The sequence below is a fragment of the Ipomoea nil genome, unplaced genomic scaffold (assembly GCF_001879475.1).
Source record: "Ipomoea nil cultivar Tokyo-kokei standard unplaced genomic scaffold, Asagao_1.1 scaffold2159, whole genome shotgun sequence".
NCBI lineage: Eukaryota > Viridiplantae > Streptophyta > Magnoliopsida > Solanales > Convolvulaceae > Ipomoea > Ipomoea nil.
The window spans coordinates 3017648-3040829 of record NW_017618587.1 but is presented as its reverse complement, the minus strand read 5'-3'; the positions used below and the strand labels follow the sequence as shown (position 1 = coordinate 3040829).

The window sequence follows — 23182 nt, the reverse complement described above, 5'->3', positions numbered from 1 at the left end:
GCATGTTATATTTACTTTATTTCAAGTACAAAATTCATATGCTTAAAGTATATAATTGCATAATATGAAATACAAAAACGCATAACACGAGATACATACGTAATATAACGATTGATTGATCTAGGTGTGGGCTATGTAACTCTCTTTTTGTGACCCATAGCTTGCTGGACAAAATCCCAACAAAATATCAGAAAACCGTATTAGCCCATTCTCCTTTTTAGCTTTTCGTCCTTCCACTTGAATGGCGAATGAAAATAGAAATAGTGTATACACCGTCAGGAATTCATTCGGACCACATTCATGCTTTACGCCTTTACTTAAGTGCTTAGCAGACTACTCGTCGCGGTTACAATCTGTAACTGTAATTTCTATATAAAATTTAATTCTAGTCAAATAATTTAGAATATAATGCGGTTCGCTATGTTGCAATAAAACATTTTCCTTCCACTCTTCGTTATTATACGGTACACACCACTCTAAACTCTAAGACCAGCACGCAAACTCATTTCCCTTACTCCCACCGCCACCATCACCTCACCAGGGAGAAGCGGCAACTTGTTCTTCATCGCCTGCAAAGTAATCTGGACTTGCGATCTTCTGAATTTTCCTACGAAATCACCGGAAAACGCAAATTGGCCAATGGAGAATACCGGTTTTCATCGCCTTTTTCACTATTTATTTATTTTTTTCATTTTTAAGCATTAAATTTTACGTTATTTCTTCACTTCACTCTCTGTGTATCTAACTACTCCGTATTTATCTCGTTTGATAGTTATTCTTTTCAATATCAATGTTTTCGTGTTGATTGTTGATAGGTTAATAACTGGGAGGAGTTTCTGAATGTTAGATTTGATGTTTTCTCGTGGTTTAGTTCTATAGCTCCTTTTCTTAAGCTGATTCATTAAGAATATAGTTATGCTAAGCTTATCAATGTTGTTCAACATGATTTAGCATTTTTCTGAAGAACATAGAGCATGGCAAATTGGCAACTAATTGAATAAAAGATGGAATTAGGATTTAAGGTGGAAGAGAACTATATGGACGAGAAGAGGGAAGGAGATAGCGAGTATTGAGTGATTTAGACAACTGGAGCTAGTGCTTATTTCTCTTTCTTAGATGCAAGTTCTCATGCAGCTCCCAAAAGGTAAAATGAGAGGCTAAGAGATATTGCTATAGCTGTATTATTGTTGAAGAGTAAGAGATAATTGATTAGAGTTGCATCATCAATGAAAAGCATAGATGAGGGAGAACTTTCTAAAATTGACAAACATAAAGAAGTGATATGTTGCAGGTTATTGTCAAGGAGTGGACCATCTATTTTCTTCTATGTTATTTGTATTAGTTTAAAATGAATTTCCTGGGCTCCTCAGGTTTTAGAATTCTGGCTCATTTCCATCTTTTGGAACTTCTTGCTGTCCTAGGGTTGCTAAATTTGGTTTTTATCTGATTTTTTATACTTCCAGGGAATCATCAAGAGATTATGGTGCCACCAGTTGAAGGTGTTGCAGGAGGTGGGACTGCATATGGATGGACTGACAGTGAAGTGCATGATCCAAGACCATTAAGGGGTGCAATTGATCCTGCTAAAGTTCCATCTTCAGAATTGGTGCATGTTTGGTGCATGCCAAGTACAGCTAATGTTGGACAACAGGATATGCCTCAGCGCTTGGAGCCTGTATGCCCATAATTTATACTAATAATGATTTGTGATAAGTTTATAATACTATTTGTTGGACTTTTAAAGTTTTAAGTAGATAATGATGTTCTTGTCAGTTATTTTTGTGTTATGTCTTTCCAAGTTATTGATTGTTGTGCCTCTCCCATCAATATGTATATTCTTTCTCTAATTCCTCACTCTAGAAGTCTGTTAGGAGCTATTTGTCAAATAATATTTGCTACCATTGTGATTTTCACTTCATATTGATCTGGTGGTTATGCTAATGCATCTGTTATCCTTCGAATGTTACACCCAGGCGACAGGGCTGTGAAATTCCATTTACTCTTTGGGTTCCATAATTTGATGGTGTCTAACACTGAATGTCATATTGTAGATATCTCTTCTAGCAGCTAGAAATGAAAGAGAAAGTATCCAGGTTGCTATACGTCCAAAAGTTTCATGGGGTGGATCTGGTTTTGCAGGAACTGTACAGGTTCAATGTACTGACTTGTGCTCATCTTCTGGTGACAGGTTTGTTTCTTAAATATGTTTTTGGCCACTTCTATGGATATTGAAGATTTCAAATTTAGACCAGTGCTAATATTGACTGATTATAGGTTGGTAGTTGGACAATCATTGACATTAAAGAGAGTAGTACCTGTTTTGGGTGTTCCAGAAGCTCTTGTACCACTGGATATGCCAGTCTCACAACTAAACCTCTTTCCTGGGTAATGATACTCTCGTGTTCAGTTGTCTCTAGTACCCATGAAATTCAGATTGTATTAATAACTCCTAATATTTTGCAGAGAAACAACATCAATTTGGGTTTCAATTGATGTTCCAATTGCACAGCCACCAGGTCAATATGAAGGAGAAATCATAATTTCTGCTATCAAGGCTTACACAGAGTGATATTTTTTCTCTCTACTTCAGTTAATTATTGGTTTTGTTTGATTTGGTTCTGATTTCTGTCAATAGCTTTTTTCGGACATACTTTTTGTGTGTGTGTTTTCCCCTGTTACAGAGAGGATTGTCAGTTTGTATTAATTGTCTGTATTTTCTGGTTAATCCAGATCCACTGCACAATCACTGAGTAAAGCAGAGAAGCACCAACTCTACAGAGAACTTAGGAACTGTCTTGATATTGTAGAGCCCACAGAGGGAAAACCAATGGATGAAGTGGTGGGTAGCTTTGAAATTGCCACATGATCAGATCCCACATTATTTTCATCATAATATTTGTTAATGCTAGCAACTCCTCATAACAAACTTTGTTTATGTTCAGGTTGAAAGAGTGAAATCTGCAACTTCATCTTTAAGAAGCGTTCTTCTGTCCCCATCATTTTCTGATTTCTTTTCAGATAACGGGCCCTTAGACATGATGGATGAGGATGCAATTTCTAACCTTTCTGTGCGGTTGAAGCTAAGTTTAACAGTATGGGAGTTCATTCTACCAGTTACACCTTCAATCCCTGCTGTTATTGGTGTATCCTCATGGGCCTGTAGTTGTGAATGACCTTAAATGAACTTCAAAGCTGTAAAAGTGCTATTTGATCTCTTTGTTTCCACTGTATTTTTGGTACTCCTTTGCTTTTTCTAAGTCCAGTGCATATTTAAATTGGATCCAGTTTTCCTCTTTGAGTGCAAGATTTGGTGCTTTCCTTGATTACTTCTAGATTTCTGACACTGTAATTGAAGATCGATTTGGGGTTGAACATGGAAGTAATGAATGGTATGAGATGCTAGATCAGCATTTTAAGTGGCTTCTTCAATACAGAATTAGCCCGTACTTCTGCAGATGGGGTGACAACATGAGAGTTTTGACATACACCTGTCCATGGCAAGGTAATATAAAAATACAGACCACTTATCACATGTTTTAGAAAACTTTCCTGGATATATGCTTGGTATTTATTTCCTTCTGTTTCCCACATTTTTATGGTGGGGAGAGAAGACCATAGGGAGGGGTGGGGGTTGCTCATTAAGTGTTGGCCTTACATTTTACTGACACTCCAATCTGTCATTGTTTTGAGTTATGTAGCTGATCATCCAAAATCAGATGAATATTTTTCTGATCCTCGACTTGCTGCCTATGCTGTACCACACAGTCCAGTAGTTTCCTGGTATGAGGACAATAACTTTTGTAATACTAGGAAACGTTTTGTCAATAATATTGACCTGCTTCTGTCTGTTTTGTTTGCAGTGGTGATACTGCGAAGGACTACCTGCAAAGAGAAGTTGAGATACTGAGAACAAAGCCTCATTGGAGAAAAGCCTACTTCTACTTGTGGGATGAGGTAAAATTATTTGATTGGATGTTTTTGAGATACTCATGATGTTTATATTTTCTTCTATGGGCATGAGGTTCAATTCATAAAGTATTCCTATACATTTATGCTTTTCTTCTAAGGTTTTATGTAGACGAAATCTTTCTCATAAAATAACTCTTATCTAGAAGTTTGGGCTTGGTACAGTCATCAAGTGCTCATTCTTTCACCAATCCTAAATTTAACTAGAAGGTCAATATTTATAAATAATAACAACAGAAATACAAATAACTACTAATGATCAAACTAAATGGAATTCAAGTGGTGCAAAGTAGTATATTAAGTTGCAATCGAAGTAGAATGAATTGCTAAGGCTTTTGGTTCACCAACTCAAATTATTGTAGAGTTCTAACAAGATGATTATCAACATTGGATTTTTATTCATGTGACAGTGAGATTATCCCGTATGTTTTCTCAAGCTATATCAAACCAAACCTACTATTAGGTAGATTTAAATGACTAGAGATGCATCAAGTTTTTTGAAACACTCTAGTGCTCATCAAGAATATCAATTGCCTAAAACTCCCTCTTAATATCTCATCTCATTCACACTCACATGTGTTATAAGATACTAATACATAAAATCACTTCTTAGTTTCATTCATGTACATAAACTCGACTGAAATGGTGGTCAATCTTTTAAAAGCATTATGAACAATAACACATACTCATTATGAAATAAAAATATTAAATCTTGTTAAGGGAATTAAAATTAGCATCAAGGTATCCATGGAATAAAAAGAATGAAGAAGATAGAACCCAGAATAAGAATTCAATGAGCTTGCGATGCCTATCCTCTTCTTCTTCTCCTTTCTTCCCTTACTTTCCCTCACTCGATTTTCTGTCTGAAACTTCCACTCACTGACCCCCTGGATAATCTTTAGTTGTCCTCTTAAATAATCATACTCAGTAAGCCACTAATTGTGGTTAAGAACTACTCCCTATTTCCTAAAAATGGTAATTGTGTGCGTGGCTACTCATCTTATTATCTTAACTTCTGCACCTTCCTTTCCATTTTTTCCTTTTCTGGACTTCCTCTCCTAAGTACACCTCACTAAGTGGCAATTGTGATTAACAACCCATTAAATTTTCTTAATTATTATATGGAAAGTGGCTGCCATTTGCCTTCAATAATAAAAAATGATGCATTTTTCTTCATCAATTTGCCCATTCGTTTGCAAATGTATTTCTCAATTAAGTTGAAGAATTGACCATAAAGGGTGCCACTCTCCATTGAGTAGCAACCCTTGATGTGCCATTATTGCTCTTCGTTTCCACTTGAACTGCTCTTGATGTTTCTCCTTTATCCTTTTTTTTTTTTTTTTTTTTTTTTTTTTTACAATTGGACCAATTTCTTCTTACAATAAAAAATAGTAATTTAATTTTAGCACCTGTAAGCTTGTCTACATGACTACATCTTTCTCTGTATCATGCAGTGTAAGAGCCTTACTAAGTACTTGGCCTGACATTTTTTAGTGAGTATTACCAAAAATAGAAGTAGGCAACTCTAAGTTATGGTCAGAGAATTTGGGTAGAAAATATTCTTCTCATTTTCAGTTTAATAAGTTCTTTATGCTTAATCTTCTTTTGTTTTAGTGTGAGGATTATGGTTACCCATTATATGCCTGCAGCTTCTAATTATGTTCTTGCATTCTACCAGCCTCTCAATCTTGAACAGTACGATGCTGTCCGAAACATGGCCAGTGACATCCATGCCTATGCACCAGATGCTCGCATTCTGACTACTTACTATTGTGGTGTGTATTCCCTTTATCTAGTACAGAAATGAATGAGGAGATATCATTTTTTTTTTCTTTATGCTCCTATTTGAGCACATCATTTTTAATTGAGATGCGGGATCCCCCTTTTTGTGGATGTTACTCCTGGGCACAATTTAGTGTCTAGAAGCAAATTGAACAACCACAGATTGAGCTTAAGGATCAGCTGATGGATGATGCCACAGGAGAGAATATCTAAGAGGATAATATTTTTATATACACTTCTATTCCAAAAAGGAAGAAGTGAATTTGAAGTATGCTTACTCAAAAAGGTTCTATTGGATACTAGAAGAAAGAGAAGTTTTCTCACATACAAGACAATATGTTTGATATGAAAAGAAATTTATATTCTTTGATTGATTTAAAACAGCAAATACTAATTGCTTCACCCTCAATGAGATAACATGAAAATTACTTGATAAATGGGAAATTGCACACTTGATGATTTCTTTACAATTCCCGTTTTGGACTATCAAGATGGGTATCAAGTGAAATTGTAGCTAGTACTATATTATATGAAATAGAATTTCTTCCTTCCTTTTCAAGGATTTTAGTCTGAAAGGATTTGATTTTGCAATTTACAATGTGAATACTAATTTGGTACTTGTGGACCGAATTGATTGTATGCCATTAAGATTCTTATCTAGTTCTTACTTTTCTCCATATTTGATATTGAGCTGAAACAGTGCTTAAGTACTGTCCTCCAACTGCAGTTCTATTAATGCAGGTCCTAGTGATGCACCTCTTGCTTCTAATAATTTTGAGGCTTTCCTGAAAGTTCCTGAGTTCCTAAGGCCCCATACGCAGATATACTGTACAAGGTACTTATAAATTTCTTTGGAGCAAAAAGTTTGGGCTTGTGTATTTATTTTCTTTACCCTATGCAAGAGAAGCACATCCTTCTGTTCAGATATTTTCTCTATGTTCCCCCTTGGATTGAAGAATTAAGTCAGTTGCTGCTAAACTAGATTTAGCTCTTATTTCATGTTTTCTAAAATTACAATGATCTTACCTGTCCTAATTTGAGTTAGGGGGACAATTCAAAGTTGGAACATGATTAACTGTGTTGTTTGCCATACGTTTCTATGCTGCCAGTGCATACTTCTTGATCACCTTTTACACTCTGATTATCTAATGGCATTCAATTAAATGTTCTATTTTTCTTTTCAGTGAATGGGTACTTGGTAACAGAGAGGACCTTGCAAAGGATATCATTGCAGAAATACAACCAGAAAATGGTGAGGTAATATATAATTTATTGCAGGCCATCATATGGAAAGGTTAATTTACTTCTTCTATTGTCTTAATTGTGTCGATCTAGTGAAATGATCTCAGAAAACCCACTTTCAAATTAGAATTTCTAAAATCAATTTTAAGGTCATGATTTCCATTATAAGTTTTGAATTTTAAAAGAAATGTGTCTCTGTGAATTTTTTTTTGGTTTGATGAGAGTTGATGGAAATCAGACTATTTGAAATATAAGACTAAAAATGGTGGTGAGTGAGCATTTGATGTTCCTGTCATTACATGTGACAATGTCTCTTTTGCAGGAATGGTGGACATATGTATGCTTGGGGCCCTCTGACCCTCACCCAAACTGGCACTTGGGAATGCGAGGTACACAGCATCGTGCAGTAATGTGGCGTGTATGGAAAGAAGGTGGAACAGGCTTCTTGTATTGGGGTGCGAATTGTTATGAGAAGGCAACAGTTCCCAGTGCTGAGGTTACTGTCTCTACATCATCGCACTAATTTGGCTAAAGTATTCTTTCATTCCACATATGTGACTATTAATTCCTTTCTCCAGATTAGATTCAGGCGTGGTCTGCCTCCTGGAGATGGAGTCTTGTTTTACCCTGGTCAGGTATTCTCCAATTCACAGCAACCTGTTGCTTCATTAAGGCTAGAGCGGCTTCTGAGTGGGTTACAGGTGATCTTCATTCTCAACCATAGTTTTTTCACTTTTTGTCTTTCTTACTATTTCCAATTGGCATAATTACAACTAAAAAGCTTCCTCCAACAAGTACCTGTCTCTCTTTGGTGGGGTCTGGGGTGGGGGCAGTTTATGTTACTTCATCATACTTCATATAACACAAAGATACAATATATGACACATTAGAACAAGCTCCAATCCAGTGCTTCTGCATGTATGGGACCCTCAACTTTGACATTCTTTGGCATTATGATGTGGCCATCTTAGGTTAATCTCACTTGGACCTGTTGTGGGAATAAAAAGGAAGAGCATAGAAACAGAAAAAACCAAAGTGCAGAAATGCAGAATGTGGTGTTAAAATTTCGTCCCCTCTGATAATGAGATCAGAATTACTTGCAAAATTTGTTTTTATCCCGAGTTTCACATTGAACTTTCCTATGTGCTGTTTGTTGCAACAGGATATTGAGTACCTCAAACTCTATTCTTCAAGATTTGGTAGGGAGGAAGCGCTTAGCCTGCTGGAAAAGACAGGCACATATCTTGGTCCAGAACGTTATACCTTGGAACACACACCAATAGATGTAATGCGGGCTGAGATTTTCAGGACATGCCGGTCATAGAGACTTGTTTTTGGTTTTCATCAATGAGTTTTTTGCCGCTTCAATTCAAAACTATGCCGATCTCCTGAGAACTTGTGTTATCCCATCTGAATTTCCAGAATCACAGATGATGCCCTATGGCTTTACAAAGAAAACATTCAATCATTTGAAGGTAAAAAGAAATATACAATTGTGTAAACCTGTGTTTTCTTTAATTACTTTTTTGTAATGCATTTGGTTTTGTTGCGGAGGATATCATTTACGTTAGCTGAAGTTATCTTTTGTAACCTCTATGTATAGAAGGCATTTTAATTTTAATGCTCCTAAGTCCCACCAGCTTGAATTTCTTCACTATACTATGAAATTAAATTCACAAAGTTACACCATATCGTTTATATTTCATATGAAAAATATGGCACGTATAACTTCTGTTACTTTTTTTTTTTTTTTTTTTAAATTTCCTTTTATGTCTCGTTATTATATTTACTCTGTATTAATTTTTTTATTTTATTACTATGAAGTTGTAAATAACTTGTCAAAAATTGTTAACTGAACTTGACATATGGGATTGACCGACTGATGTGTGTTTTGATATAGACATATAGTTTGTGCAATAATAATAAAATGTGATGAAGTTTAGAATTTAATATATAGTTTTTTTTTACTGGGTTGTTTTCTTCACTTATCCGCACAAGCATAATGAGTGCAGACATTGACTAGCTGATTCCGATGACAGTATGTGACCCCACAAGGTAGCAAGATTGAGTGTAGTGCATATTCATACCTTTAAAAAAAATCCTTTTTTAATTGTACACCTTTTGAAATAGAGGTACATAGCAGCCTAGCTTGGGACTCCTTTGCCATCTGGATATCATATATATTCAAACCGAGTAACCGACTGCGTTAGATCAAATTCAATTCGTATAAAAAATTATTTTCTCTTACTAAAATTACAAATTGTTGACGTAATAATACTTTTAGTAGGAAAACCCATTGTGATTTGTGAGTTAATTTGGGTCAAGTTTAGTTTTATATAGCAGCATCAGGTTAAGGTTGGGTAGCAATTTGGTCCGTACAGAATGTTTCCCTACAATTAACTTTTTGGCTATGTGGGAGGGCAGGAAAGTAAAAAAGGAAAAAGAAAGCAATCAAAAAGTTTATCAAACTAGTAATGATTTCCTCCACGCTTCTCACGCATACTCATTTGACATTGATTGCAATATAATCACTTGTATCGTTGACACCCTAATCTTTGATCATTATTCAACTCTCTCATCTTCTACGCCCATTATTGCATTTAGTTTGACAAATAATCTTATTGGCTTTTTTGGGAAAGCTGTGGCCTGTTTCGAGTGTAAGTGGAGTAGCTCCTATATTGAGTTATATACCAAGAAAGAAAGACATAGTATTGAAAACTATAGAAGAAATGAGTAGTGGGTGGTGACATAGTCATAGCCTTTAGTTTCGATATTATATTGAATGATATATTATGTTTGAACTAATATCATAAGTTGATAACCAACTTGGTTAGCGTGAGTGGTCGTGCACTCTCGTCCCTTAAGAAAGGTGTCTCCTAGAGTCAATAACGAACCTCAAGAGAATTTTGTTATATCTTATTCCAAAATGTTGAATCCCCAACCCTAAGGACCTCGCACACCCTTGTCCGATAGAACATTTGGGGGGATGTAAATCACGGTGATCCCCACTGTCAAGGTTCGAGCATTAGCATCTTCTCCCAAATACTATCTATCGAACCATTGAGGGGGCATCAAATACATGGTATGTTGTCTAGAGGATGACAACACATTTTTTTACTTACAAACACATAAGTATTATAATTGAATGAGAGATTAATAGAAAAAATACATACATTCTCTTATTCTTTTGCATTATCTTTATTTTTAATATTTTTTTTAAATCTAGAATTGATTAATATAGACTTCCATTTTAATAATTTCCATCATATAATGCTCAATAATTTTTTTGGTTTATATATAAGAAAGGAGTATAAAATGTGTAGCGGATGGATATTTTACTCAAAAAGATGGGTGAGAACTGTTTTGAGGGCCCTTATTTTCATTTTGATGCTAAAGCAAGATTTTACCTTTTCTCTTGTTGTTATGTCAAATCAGAGTAGATGTGTTGAGAACCCATTGCACGGTTGAGGATATTCATTTCTTTTTTTTTTCTTTTTCTTTTTTTTTTCCTTTAATTTACCCAATATGAATCCAACTCCAAATACTCTTACATAACATTGTCACATTTAATTATAACATTAATTAAACTTTTTTAAGACAAAAAATCCTCAAGAATCAATCGCTAATTTATAGGCTCTAATTAGAAAAGCTGTAAAATTATAGTGTTTAGAGTATTGACGATTATATTGAATCAATAGTGTTCTGTGGTGCGAAAAAAAGTAATTGCATAGAAAAATAGTCATAAAAAATGAGATTAAAATTATAATTTGTCATTATGAACATTTATGTAAAATATATAAATAATAAATTTTCATAAAAAATGTTTTGTTTTTCATAATTTATTTTGCTATTGGGACAAAACTTAATTAATTGATTATATAATGTAAGATTAATAGCTTACTTTGGTGCTTTGTTGGTGACCGTAGTGCATCAGTCCAAATAATACCGAAAGAGCGGTATGAGTTTGTTGACATTTTTTTTTTCTTCACAAAACTTTACATTTGAGAATCTAAAACTATACTAGTATGCAATAAATACTATATTGCACCATGAGGGCATGGGGTGAGTTGTGACAAGTATGAAATAGTGAAAATTGCAGAGGAATAGAGTTAACGAAAACAAACTTTATATATATATATATATATATATATATATATATATATGTGTGTGTGTGTGTGTGTGTGTGTGTGTGTGTGTGTGTGTGTATGTGTGTGAATACTTAAGAAAACTTGAGATTATATATCTAGGCTTGACGTGCAATCATTTTTTTTTTATATAAACATGGTAAAATTTATTTTATTAAATAAATACTGTAAAAAAACGATCATTAAATTGGTCAGTAATTTAGTTGGACTCACAGCATGGTGAGTCTGCAACAAAGTTGCCAAAATTAGGCCTGCGTGTCTGATCCCCTTCTCTGTGGCCCAGTGTTTATTCTCCTTTGACCGCCAAATTTGACTCAAAATTAAATGATACAAATTAGGCTTATTAGTGAAAAAGGAAAAACACAAGCATTTAAAATTTGGTGACTACTATATTTGAATCTAGCTTTAAAATTTGGTGAAAAAACTAAAACTTTTGTATTTTGTAACAATTATATTAATACTTTTTAAAATTTGATAAATTAATAACAAATATTTGTATTTTATAACAATTATAATTTTCAATCCTAGAAAAAATTCAATCTAGCAAAGATTCCTTAAATTTGCAAAAAAAAATAAAACATAACATTATTTTTAGGGTTAGATATTATAATTGTCACAAAATACAAAAGTTTTGAGTTTCTTTTATAAGTTTTAAAAGTTTGAATATATTTTTCAAAAAAAAAAATACAAAAAATTGAGTTTTCCTGCCATTATACCTACAAATTACTTCGTATATGATAATTAATAACTTAATCACAACACTTTATACTCCATCCATTTTTTACTTTCTCATGTGATGACACGTAATAATATTGTAAAAGGGAAATAAAATATAAAAGAAAGGATTTTTTTTTTTTTTAGAAAAAAAGAAAACGAAAGAAAGAAAAATATGTTTCATGGAGAACAACCCTTTTCGGCTGAAAAAATGTTTTATATGAATTATGGTTGATGGATAAAAAATTTTATCAAAAAAATTATGCGACACGCTATATTATCATATTTAATAGAATATACTATTTTTCACTCATAATATTCATGCACCTTCTATCGCAATAAAATTATTCTGAATTGTCAAACCAATCTTGCTTTAAAAAAATAAATTTAATATTTTGAGTGACGAAGGAAACCCGTAACCTCTATCCAATGGCATGCATTGATTTAAACTAAGAAGATCAACATGACACTTTTATTGGAATAAAATTTGTAACTTTGTGGTTAAGTTAACGGTTTGATCAACTTTGCGGTTCTCTTATATATACACTTTTGCTTATAATAATTTAGCCAAGTTAACTTCAAAAAATAAACTATAAATTTATTATAATGTCAACATATAAACAATATTCTTTATATATATATATATATATATATATATATATATATATATATATATATACACACACACTTTTGCTTGTAATCAAGAATACATCAAATTATGTTTGCAACTGCTGTTTTCCTATATAACAAGTTTTTTCCCCCTTTTTATCTATCATTTATTAATCTTTATATGCTATTATTTTTTGGTTGTTATAATATGACAAAGGAATATAATGCAACTTTCATTCTTAGAAGAAACAAAAGTCATCTATCAATTCAAAATTTCAATATAAACTACTGGCATACATGTCGTCAAAGCCAGGTGTGTATGAATGAACAGATGATGACAAGTGGATGATGGGATGAAATGGCAAACCTAAGAAACTAATTTGGATTTAACTTTTGAGTCGCAAAGTTTGATTTAATTTTTTAGCGTAACATTTATTATATATTCTCCTATAAGAGTTCATCTTTAGACTTTACAGTTGTATTAGTAGTTCCGTTGTTGAACGTTTGAAATTACGGAATTTAGTAGTTACCTTGTTGAATGTCTTGATCGAATCGTGAAATTTGTGAAAGTGTGAGTAAGAAAAAGATTTCAGGCATTTCTTGAAACTCATTTGAATAAAAGATATTAGGTAATTATTAGATTATGAAAATTTCGCTTCGAACTTAAAGATAAAATTATGAAAGTAATTAAAATAATTGGAGCATACACATCCAAAGATAAAGTTATTAAAGTAATTGAAACGCTCTCTAATCTTATCGGTTTAAGTGTTTAACCCATGAGTGGCTAACTACACACTAACACACCCATAACCTTGACTATGGTTAATCACAACCGGTTGTGAAGCTTAGAACTCACCCGAATATAAAGTTATTAAAATAATTGAAACACATCCAAAGTGAAGGGACTCCTTGTGTACGGTAAGCAAAGGTCTAGCCTATCTGATTCAGCTGAGTTACTATGATTTACATCTTTCGGATACTCTGGTCAGAGTGTGGGGCCGTGAAAACCCTTGGGGTTGAGGATTCAATCTTTTGAAAAGAATTAAAAGTAATTAAAATGCTCTCTAATCTTATTGTTATGGGTTTAACCATGGGTGGCTAACTACACACCCATAACCTTGACCATGGTTAATCATACCACAACCGGTTGTGAAGCTTAAAAATAGAAAATTCTTTCTTTTTATCCTCCATTTGCTTCTTTCAAATATCCGTGCGTCTGTGTAAATGCCAACGCCGTCATGTATGAACATGGTGCGGGAAGAGAGCTGCGAAGAATCTTGATTTGCCGACCGACTCAATATTCCCGTCCCGTTCCCATTTTGCTCGATTCAAGCACAGATTTTTCTTCTTCCTCCTCGTATAATCGCTGCCATTTCCCAGAATAAGAAGGCCCCAAAAAAATTTCCAGAATAAAGAGAAACAGTTTCCAACGACTGCAGATGAAGCTTTGTCCTGTTTCGGGAACATACCCAGCCTTTTCTTGATTCTCCGTTCACTTTTCTTTTTCCGGCTTATACTGTAACTTTAGAAGCTTTCAGAGGTTTTTGGTAGGTGTGGGCTCGATATATCAGTTCATGAACAAAAACAAAAAATCATATGGAAGAGCTCCGGAATTCCTCGTCAATGGCGGCTCCTTCAGAGGGAGAACCGTCCGCTCAGCTCACTGTTGTATCCAAGAGAAGGCGAAGCCTTCCCGGAACTCCCGGTAATTTTTCTTGCTCGTGATGTTCAGAAATGGTGGGTTTTGTTTTGTTTTAATGGCGGCTGTGTTTTGCAGATCCGGATGCGGAAGTGATAGCTTTATCGCCGAAATCTCTCCTGGCGACGAACAGATTCGTGTGCGAGATCTGCAGCAAAGGGTTTCAGCGGGACCAGAATTTGCAGCTTCACCGGCGCGGCCACAACTTGCCGTGGACGCTAAAGCAGAGGGGCGGCAAGCCCAAGCGGCGCGTGTACGTCTGCCCGGAGACCACCTGCGTCCACCACCACCCCTCTCGAGCCCTCGGCGATCTCACCGGAATCAAGAAACACTTCTGCCGGAAGCACGGCGAGAAGAAGTTCAAGTGTGAACGGTGCAGCAAGAAATACGCCGTCCGGTCCGACTGGAAAGCCCATACCAAAACCTGCGGCACTAAAGAGTACCGTTGCGATTGCGGTACGATTTTTTCCAGGTAAAGTTTCATCATTTCTTCTCTCTCTTTACATTTAAATCTGATCACATATTTTCTAATATTCATTCATTTTCCATCTTATTATCTCAAGGAAGGATAGCTTTATCACCCATAGAGCCTTTTGCGACGCGTTGGCGCAAGAAACTATCAGATGTCAGCCATTAGAGGAACCTTCAAAAGTTGCACCGCCGCCGACCACGACGGCGACTTCTTCTTCCAGCCCCCCGCCGCCTCCTCTAACTCCGTCAACTGGAGTCTTGTCTCCGGTTGTTTCCGTCCAAAGCGCAGGTAAGATTAACTTAACTTAGCTTGATTTGAACTGATTAATTTCAGTACACTATTAGTAATGACTGTAAATTTTTTTTTCGATACTCAAAAGAAAAAAAAAAAAGTTTAATGCTTTCATAGTTTCATACATGCATAACTACAGCTGATCTGCAATGTGCTGCCTGTCAAACGAGGATGTTACAGTTACCTTAATAAATGTTTTGACTATGTTTCTTTGAAAATGTTTAAGTATTCAGAGTTTGTTGTGATTTGTCTATTATTATCCTTGTTTTAGTGAGGAGTTTTGCTATACTTTATATGGTATCATTAAATTATTCTTGGTATGTAGTGAGCTACAATTATTTATACTCAAAACATAATTATTTCCTTGTTTGAACTAAGATAGAATATTGATGAAACTATAAAATTCTTAGTATGTCACAATGTTACGTTTTGTTATGATTGCTTCGTGTCATTCTTTTAGTGCATTGGTTTCTGTATAGAGTAAGATGAAACTATAAAATGTTTTAGTACATACGTTACACAAAGAAAAGAATAATGTTACGTTTTGCCATGATGTTAAGCACCTCGTGCTCAAATGACATCTCTGTGGCTCCGGTTGAGGAAAGGTCACAGGATTGAACCCCGGTGGTGAGGTATTGACTCTTTAGACTGCAATAGTTAGAAAAAGTATAGAACAGATATTATCTTTACGTAACTAATCCAATTAAATTTCAATCACATCCCATTTAAGAGTGATCCTCTTAAGGGTGTTTTGTTGCATAGTGCACTAGTATATGTGTTGTATAGGATGGTATGATCAAACTGAATCTCATTGAAAAGGGGTTGAGTAAGGGAAAGGAATTGATGATTGCATTTGGTTTGAGTTTGATGGAGATTGGCATTTTCAGTAGTTAGAAAAGCTATTCTTTTTTAAAAGCTCTTTTTACTGCTACTTTTTTCTTGATTGTTGAAATCTTTTTTTGTTTTGTTCCCTTTGGTGTGGCAGATTTGCCTGAGAATCAAAGTGGGCTTTCACACCACAAAAAGGGAACATTGCCCACCGTACCCACCACCATTCATACGGCGTGCGCCGGCGCCGGCGCCGGAGTGCCATTATTCTCAACGTCTAATGTCAACGGCGAGGCTCTGCAGAGTGTGTTTGCGTCTTCAACCGTAGCCGGAGACTCGCGTCCTACGCAGTTGCCTCCGGCGCCGGCGCCGGGATCTGCCGGTGCAAGTGCAGAGCCAATGTTTCTGTCTTTATCGTGTCCGATTTATCTCTCCGGCAACGCGGCTTCATCTGTGTTTCCATGGGCGGCGGCATCCCAAGATCTCCACCGGCAGTACGCAGCACCTAGCCGTCCCCCGCCGGCGCTCTCAGCGACGGCGTTGCTGCAAAAGGCGGCCGAAATCGGTGCAACGTCGTCTCACGGCTCGTTTCTCTGCGGCCTTGGATTAGCGACGTCGAGCGGTTCTAACCCGCAAGATGGCTTAACGAAATGGAACGAACATGTAAAGCAGGAGAATAAGTCAATCTCGTCGCCGTCGTCTCCGACGACAATGATCTTCACCAACAACCCTCCGACGCTCGATTTTCTCGGTGTGGGAGCGGGTGCCACTCCGGCTTCTTTTCTGGGCTCAATGAATAATAGCGGCGGCGGCGGCGGCGTGGCTTCTACCGGAGACTGTTGGGATGACACCTCCGATCGGAAATTCGGTTTCCATTAGCAAAAATATAATAATGAATGCTTTTTTGTCCATTCAATTCAATTCGTAGTTTTAATCCTTTGGCGTTTCAATCCCCACCAGGATCCCAGAAAAAACCTTAATTATAAATCGTAGTCGCAGGTTGATGGAACTTAGTTTTGTCTGTATATATTGTCATTTGATTATGTAGCTAGCAGGTTAGTGATGATTTATAATACTCGTTTTGCAGATATTATTATGCATAACAATTCTGCATGCCCCCCCCCCCCCCCCCCCCCCCCCCCCCCTTTCATATGGCAAATTATACCTTGTCCAAAAATAATCTTCAGTGTCTATATCTATAGTTGAGACATTATGTACCCGTTGATAGTTTCTACATCTGTAGCTTATCATTCTGTATTAACTGTAAATATGGCATCGGGATTGGACTTCCATATGAGAAATTGTGAGTTCGAGCCTCAATAGAGTCATTATTGACTCTTTGTGTTTCAGTAGGTTGAGAAAATATATATTGTAATAGAGTCATAACATTCAAAAAAAAAAGATGTGTTAATTGAATATAAGAATTTTGTATCAGGGATCACAATGCAATATAAAATCTGGTTCATGATATAACAATTGCCTTCATATTGACGCCTAACTTGATCCAGAACTCACCTAATCGCGAGTCACATGTGACTTTTTTTAATTTAAAATGATAACAGTAATGTTATCAAATCATAAGGTATTTAAAAAAAAAAAATGAAAGATGGGTTAATCTTAGACGTCAAAGTGGAGTGACTAGTGATCTTGGACCCGTATCCCTAACAAATGGCGATTGCGACAAGGTTGAGGTGAGTGGGGCTGGAGCCAACTAAACGAAGATGATGGCGGAGAGTAAATAGGGGCCCTGTAGAGGTGCAGTCAAACCTCAACATTATTAAAGCGTGTAGTATGTTGTACTGTTACTCATCAGCCAGTTCTGAATTTCTATTTATTTCTTTTGTTATAACTAAAATTTATCAGCTTCATCAAACTATATATTTTGGATCCTATAAACTCGTCACAGGCTTATGAGAGAGTAAATCAATTAAGCTAATCTAACATCAAGATTCAACAAAATCTTCCACGAACACGAACTAAACCCCACATTGTTGCTAAAACAAGTCTTTATGTGATGTTTCTTGTCCACTAGATCAATGTTCTGGAGGTACCATTCTGAATTCTCAAATGTTTCACCTCCCTTCTGGCTTCTTCAATGCACACTGGTTCATGATCATCGTGTTTTCTTTTAAGCACACTCTCGTTTTTAGGGATGACAACGAGGCAGGACGGAGAGTATAGAATACTCCCCGTCCTCATCTCTATCCCCGACGGGGAATTAAAAATGGTCCCAATCACCGTCCTCGCGAAGAATCACATATATTTCCCGTCCCCGTTCCTGTTCTTCGAAATTTTTTTCTATCCCCGTCCCCATCGGGACAGGGATCAGGGATTCCCGTCGGGGTCGGGGCAAATTGTCATCCCTACTCGTTTCACTAAAAGAAACACAAATTAAGTAGAGATCTCTTAATGTTAGCATAACGCTAACTATATTCTATGACTTCTTTATAAGTTAACATAAGCACTATCTCTAACGGCTAAGAGCTTGCAGTTGACACGTCTGTCACTCCCATTCATCAAAATAGTCAAAAGATAGTTAAGTCATAGAAGCATCTAACAACTTAGACAATAAACCAAAGGTCTAAGTCCATAAATTTGAAATATTCTTAAATATACACCATAACTTCCCAAATAACTTCAATGTCCACTTTAAACGAACTGAACATAATGAGTCTTACTTATATGTCTCACAAAATTGTTTTAAGCCTTACAAACCAAAATGACCCAAGATCAATTTTGAAAAAAAACTAAAGACTCTATTAATCACTGAAGAATTTATTAAATAATAGTGTACCCCAAGTTAAATACTTTTGTTCTAATAAATTCCTTAATATTGTTACAACATTTTCATAAATATGTTGAACAACCAAATGTTTAAGAATTTGAACTTATGAATTTATAAGAACAAATACAAGATTAATACTTGCGAAATCTTTTGGACTTATTGTTAGACATACGATCCAATTTGTATTGGAATGTATGAAGACAATAATTAAATTCATAATCTTTAGTAGAGTATCTTAATGATCTTGTTCTAAATGATTACTTTCACTGATTAAGATATTCTTCAACGAAATTAATAATATGAACTTAATATATATACATACTTATAATTTATTTGACCAACTAAATAATAAAGATATAATTTCTTACCAATAATTGAGCATACTAAATAATAATTTTTTTTTAGTTCTAATTAAAGTCCAACACCATAATGAAGATATAGCACACCACCTCAACAAGTCGAATATTGTAAAGTTGTATTTAAATTTGAAAATTTACTCTTTCGTTAGGATTGCATTTCCATGAGTACGAGTCCGTGAGAAGTATATTGTTAAATTCAAATGACACTAGGCTGATTTTTTTATTTTTTATTTTTGTTTGATTGATACATTGTGTTAATCAACTTACGTCTGATTAATCATAATCGTACGTCTTGAATTCCAGCATGATAGATTATTGATATTTAATTGTGTAATTTCAACTATAAATTATCTATGGACCATGATCATCATTGCAATGTAGATTATATTACAATTAAATGTTTATTTTTATTGTACTGAAATTATATTTTTTTGAAAATATACTTAAAAACGGACCTACAGACAATAAATTCATAATGTGCTTAAAAGGAACCTTCAACATACTATTAATGAACCTTATGATTAACGGTCAATAATTCACTATTGTATATATAACGATTGAAATTCGACTTGAGTTGGAATTGGGCTTTACTTGACTTATATTATATTAGATTTGTTAAGACATATTACTAGGCTTGATCGACGATTACCTTGGCTTTTGCCAATATTAGCTCACCCCACAGTGACACAATTACACAAAATAGCAATCTCGATCATCATATATATATATATGACATGTTTGATGAGTCCTCAAAATTATTCAAAAATTGGAATGTTGCAAGAGAAACCTCAATTGGGAAATTAGTATCATATTACGCATTGGTTTGTTAATCAACCCTAAAATATCAAAGTGAAACAAACATAACCTACTTGCAAATAAATAAATAAAAATTAGAAACAATTTTGTTTGAATTTCGAGAGAAATTCGCAGTCATTATATGAGGATGTGTGCTAGGTAAATCTTGTTATTGTATAATAGTTTGCAAACTACTAATGAGAGGTAAATCATACAATGCAAAATCTCGTGCAACACGCTTGACCAAAAGAGTAAATACACAATTTTTTTACCATGGATCTTTCGATCGATTATGATTCGAAAAAAAAATTAACAGATCATATGGTGAATGTTGAATGTAATATTACAGATTTCGCCCTTGTATTTAAAACAAACAAATTATTCTACAAAAGGCATTTTATAGTCCGTTCGGTTGGAGGAAATTAGGCTTTCACTCCCACCTTATGAAGACAAGCAAATACATTCGCTTGGTTGAAAGGAGTTGCAATTCTGTAAAATTTAAATATTATATAATTGACGTTTATACAAATATGTAATAAAATTAAAATTTTAATATTATTACCATAATCCAAAAAAGTATAATTTATAAATTATAAATAAAATCATGGGCCCCAAATTTTGAGTTTTCTTAGAGAATGTAGAACTCTCTGAACTAGTTCTTAATAAATCAAAGTCTAAAAATCTAGATCTGTGAGGTTATAATAATATGATGCACAAACCATTATATATGAATGAAAATGAATTTCGACAATTCAATTGGAAAAGAATATAATTTTTTTTTTAGATTAAATAAATAGTACCAAAATTTAACACACGATCAACAACTTTTATTACTTTCAAATTTTGAGCTTACATTGCATATGATGAAATAAAAATAAAATAAAATAAAAAGACACAAAAGACTACATAAAATTTGAAAAGAAAAAAAAACATAACATACATCTCCAACAATATCCTTTAAGGAATGTGATCTGATCTCTTTATAATACACTATTTATGAGGAGAACGAACTTGGCTTGAAACACTGTGAGCATCACACGATTCGACACAGTTAAAATAGCAACGAGGCGCGGGGTGCGCTGCACAATATTCAATGCAACACTCTCTACAACTTTCAGTGTGGCATTGCGCAGCTACGACGACGAAAACCGTCGGCGATAATGTTAAAGCCAACAAAAAAATGGTTAGCATTGGTATACAACTTCCCTTCATGTTTCTATTTGTGTTGTGGATGGCTTTCAAAATCAACATCCATATTTATAGGACGGGTGGGTGCATGATATAATAATTATGGTCTAGATTAAATGAATTTAGAAGTCTCTATTACCAAATATTTTAGGAGATTTTTTTTTTCTTTTTAAATTTGCACCACTTACGTTTTGTAATCTAAAGATGTAATTTTTTATTTTATGAAGTTAATCCCAACGGGATTTTAAAAGCGTGATTAGGTCCTTGATTTGTTGTCCATAATAGGACAGATTTGTTTCCAAATTTAAGCTGAACACATATGTACGTAAAATACATCTCTTATGACGTGTAAAGAGTTCTGCTAAGTTTTCAAGAGTTTAAGGATTTTTTTGGGGGGCAAAATTCTATTACTTTGGGTAAATAAGCAAAATGAAAAAAAAAAAAAAACAAACAAACAAACGCAACAAAAAACTAAAAGTAATAGAATTTTGCCCCAAAAATAAAAATAAAAATCCCCTTAAATTCTTGAAAACTTATCAGAATTCTTTACACGTCACAAGAGATGTATTTTTACGTACATATGCGTTAGGCTTAAATTTGGAAACAAATCTGCCCAATTATGGGCAACAAATTAAGGACCTAATCACGCTTTTAATATCATAAAATCTTTAGATTACAAAACGTAAGTGGTGCAAATTTAGAAAAAAAAAAAAAATCTCCTAAAATATTTGGTAATATAGACTTCTAAATTCATTTAAACTCTTGAAAACTTATCAGAATTCTTTACACGTCACAATTGATATATTTTTACGTACATATGCGTTCGGCTTTAGGTCCCTGATTTGTTGCCCATAATTGGGCAGATTTGTTTCCAAATTTAAGCCGAACATATATATACGTAAAAATACATCTCTTGTAACGTGTAAAGAGTTCTGATAAGTTTTCAAGAGTTTAAGATTTTTTTTGGGGCAAAATTCTATTACTTTGGGTAAATAAGCAAAATGAAAAAACGCAATGAAAAACTCAAAGTAATAGAATTTTGTCAAAAAAAAAAAATCCCTTAAACTCTTGAAAACTTATCAGAATTCTTTACACGTCACAAGTGATGTATTTTTACGTACATATGCGTTCGGCTTAAATTTGGAAACAATTCTGCCCAATTATGGGCAACAAATCAGGGACCTAAGACAACACACCAACAACAACCGTTAAATAAAATCGTTGTTTAAAAAAAAAACGCACATAGACAACGGTTTTAAAAAAAACCGTTGTCGTTGTGGTGTTGTCTTTTCACAAAATGCACAAAGACAACACACTTATAACAACAGTTAAGTAAAAACCGTTGTCTTTGACAAAAGTGTTGCGTCAAAAACAACAATTTTTGGACCAAACTGTTGTTTTTTATACAAAATACAACACTTTTGTTAAAAATTGTTGTCTTTCTAGTGTTGTCTATGTGCATTTTTTTGTAGTGCTTGTTAGTAACCTGAGTCTCGTATAAAGAACCTGTCACTCAATCCAAAGAAGAAAACACTTGATCATTGTCTTTTAAGCATGTAAAACACACTTTGAGTTTATTGTTGTGTTTTTTTTTTTTTTTTTTTTTTTTTTTTTTGTCTAAACAGTTGGGTTGGCTAATTGATGGCAAGCTCAATGTTTTAAAACCAATTCAACTCTACGCTTAATGGACTCGACTGAAAAGATATTGACAATAATTAAATACATAACCTTTTTATATAAACATCATGCTCTACTCATTCGATCACATGACTAATCTTATTTATTTCGTTCTGGGCAAGGGGGGCAAGAGTGCAAGACAACAGTACAACACTGTATCAATATTTGGCAATTTCTACCAATCAACCATTACAATACACAATAATATACTAATACATAACAATAACATCAATAATAAGTGGACCGAACTAATACATAAAGTACGTAGTTTTGATGAATTGCTAGCTTGAAACATCATGCCACGAACGTCATGCAGTGAGCATGTGCCCACCTTGCAAGGTGAGTACAATTTTATATTCATAGTTTCTATGTTATAGATTTATAATTTCTATACTGTAGATTCATAATTTCTATACCGTAGATTTAATAAAATTTATACTTTAGATTTATAATTTCTAAATTGTAGATTCATAATTTAAATACTGTAAATTCATAATTTCTATACTGCAGATTTATAATATCTGTAATGTAGATTCATAATTTCTGTACTTTAAATTCATAATTTCTAAATTGTAATAGTTAACAATTATGAACATTTCTCTGATTTGTGAAAATAGAGTTCAACAATTC

The 23182-nt window shown here is 34.3% G+C and overlaps 2 protein-coding genes across 4 annotated transcripts; both read left to right on the top strand.

The window, feature by feature from the left end:
- Positions 1–316: 316 nt before the first annotated feature.
- LOC109149659 lies at positions 317–8690 on the top strand. The gene is made up of 16 exons (XM_019297569.1): positions 317–652; positions 1464–1675; positions 2052–2188; positions 2275–2385; positions 2464–2565; positions 2731–2839; positions 2943–3143; positions 3334–3502; positions 3699–3780; positions 3861–3954; positions 5645–5741; positions 6490–6583; positions 6933–7005; positions 7313–7486; positions 7569–7691; positions 8153–8690. Exons 1-16 carry the CDS (start codon positions 640–642, stop codon positions 8312–8314), a joined length of 1953 nt encoding a protein of 650 aa, XP_019153114.1. The 5' UTR covers positions 317–639; the 3' UTR covers positions 8315–8690.
- A 4947-nt stretch (positions 8691–13637) lies between these two features.
- Positions 13638–16851, top strand: LOC109149850 (protein indeterminate-domain 2-like). Of its 3 annotated transcripts, none has more exons than XM_019297868.1 (5): positions 13638–14163; positions 14236–14629; positions 14721–14917; positions 15906–16666; positions 16725–16851. In XM_019297868.1, exons 1-4 carry the CDS (start codon positions 14055–14057, stop codon positions 16625–16627), a joined length of 1422 nt encoding a protein of 473 aa, XP_019153413.1. In that variant the 5' UTR covers positions 13638–14054; the 3' UTR covers positions 16628–16666; positions 16725–16851. The 3 variants fall into 3 exon arrangements, with proteins under 3 accessions (XP_019153413.1, XP_019153414.1, XP_019153412.1); XM_019297869.1 differs by having other exon boundaries at positions 15906–16668; positions 16733–16851; XM_019297867.1 differs by having other exon boundaries at positions 15906–16838.
- Positions 16852–23182: the final 6331 nt, after the last annotated feature.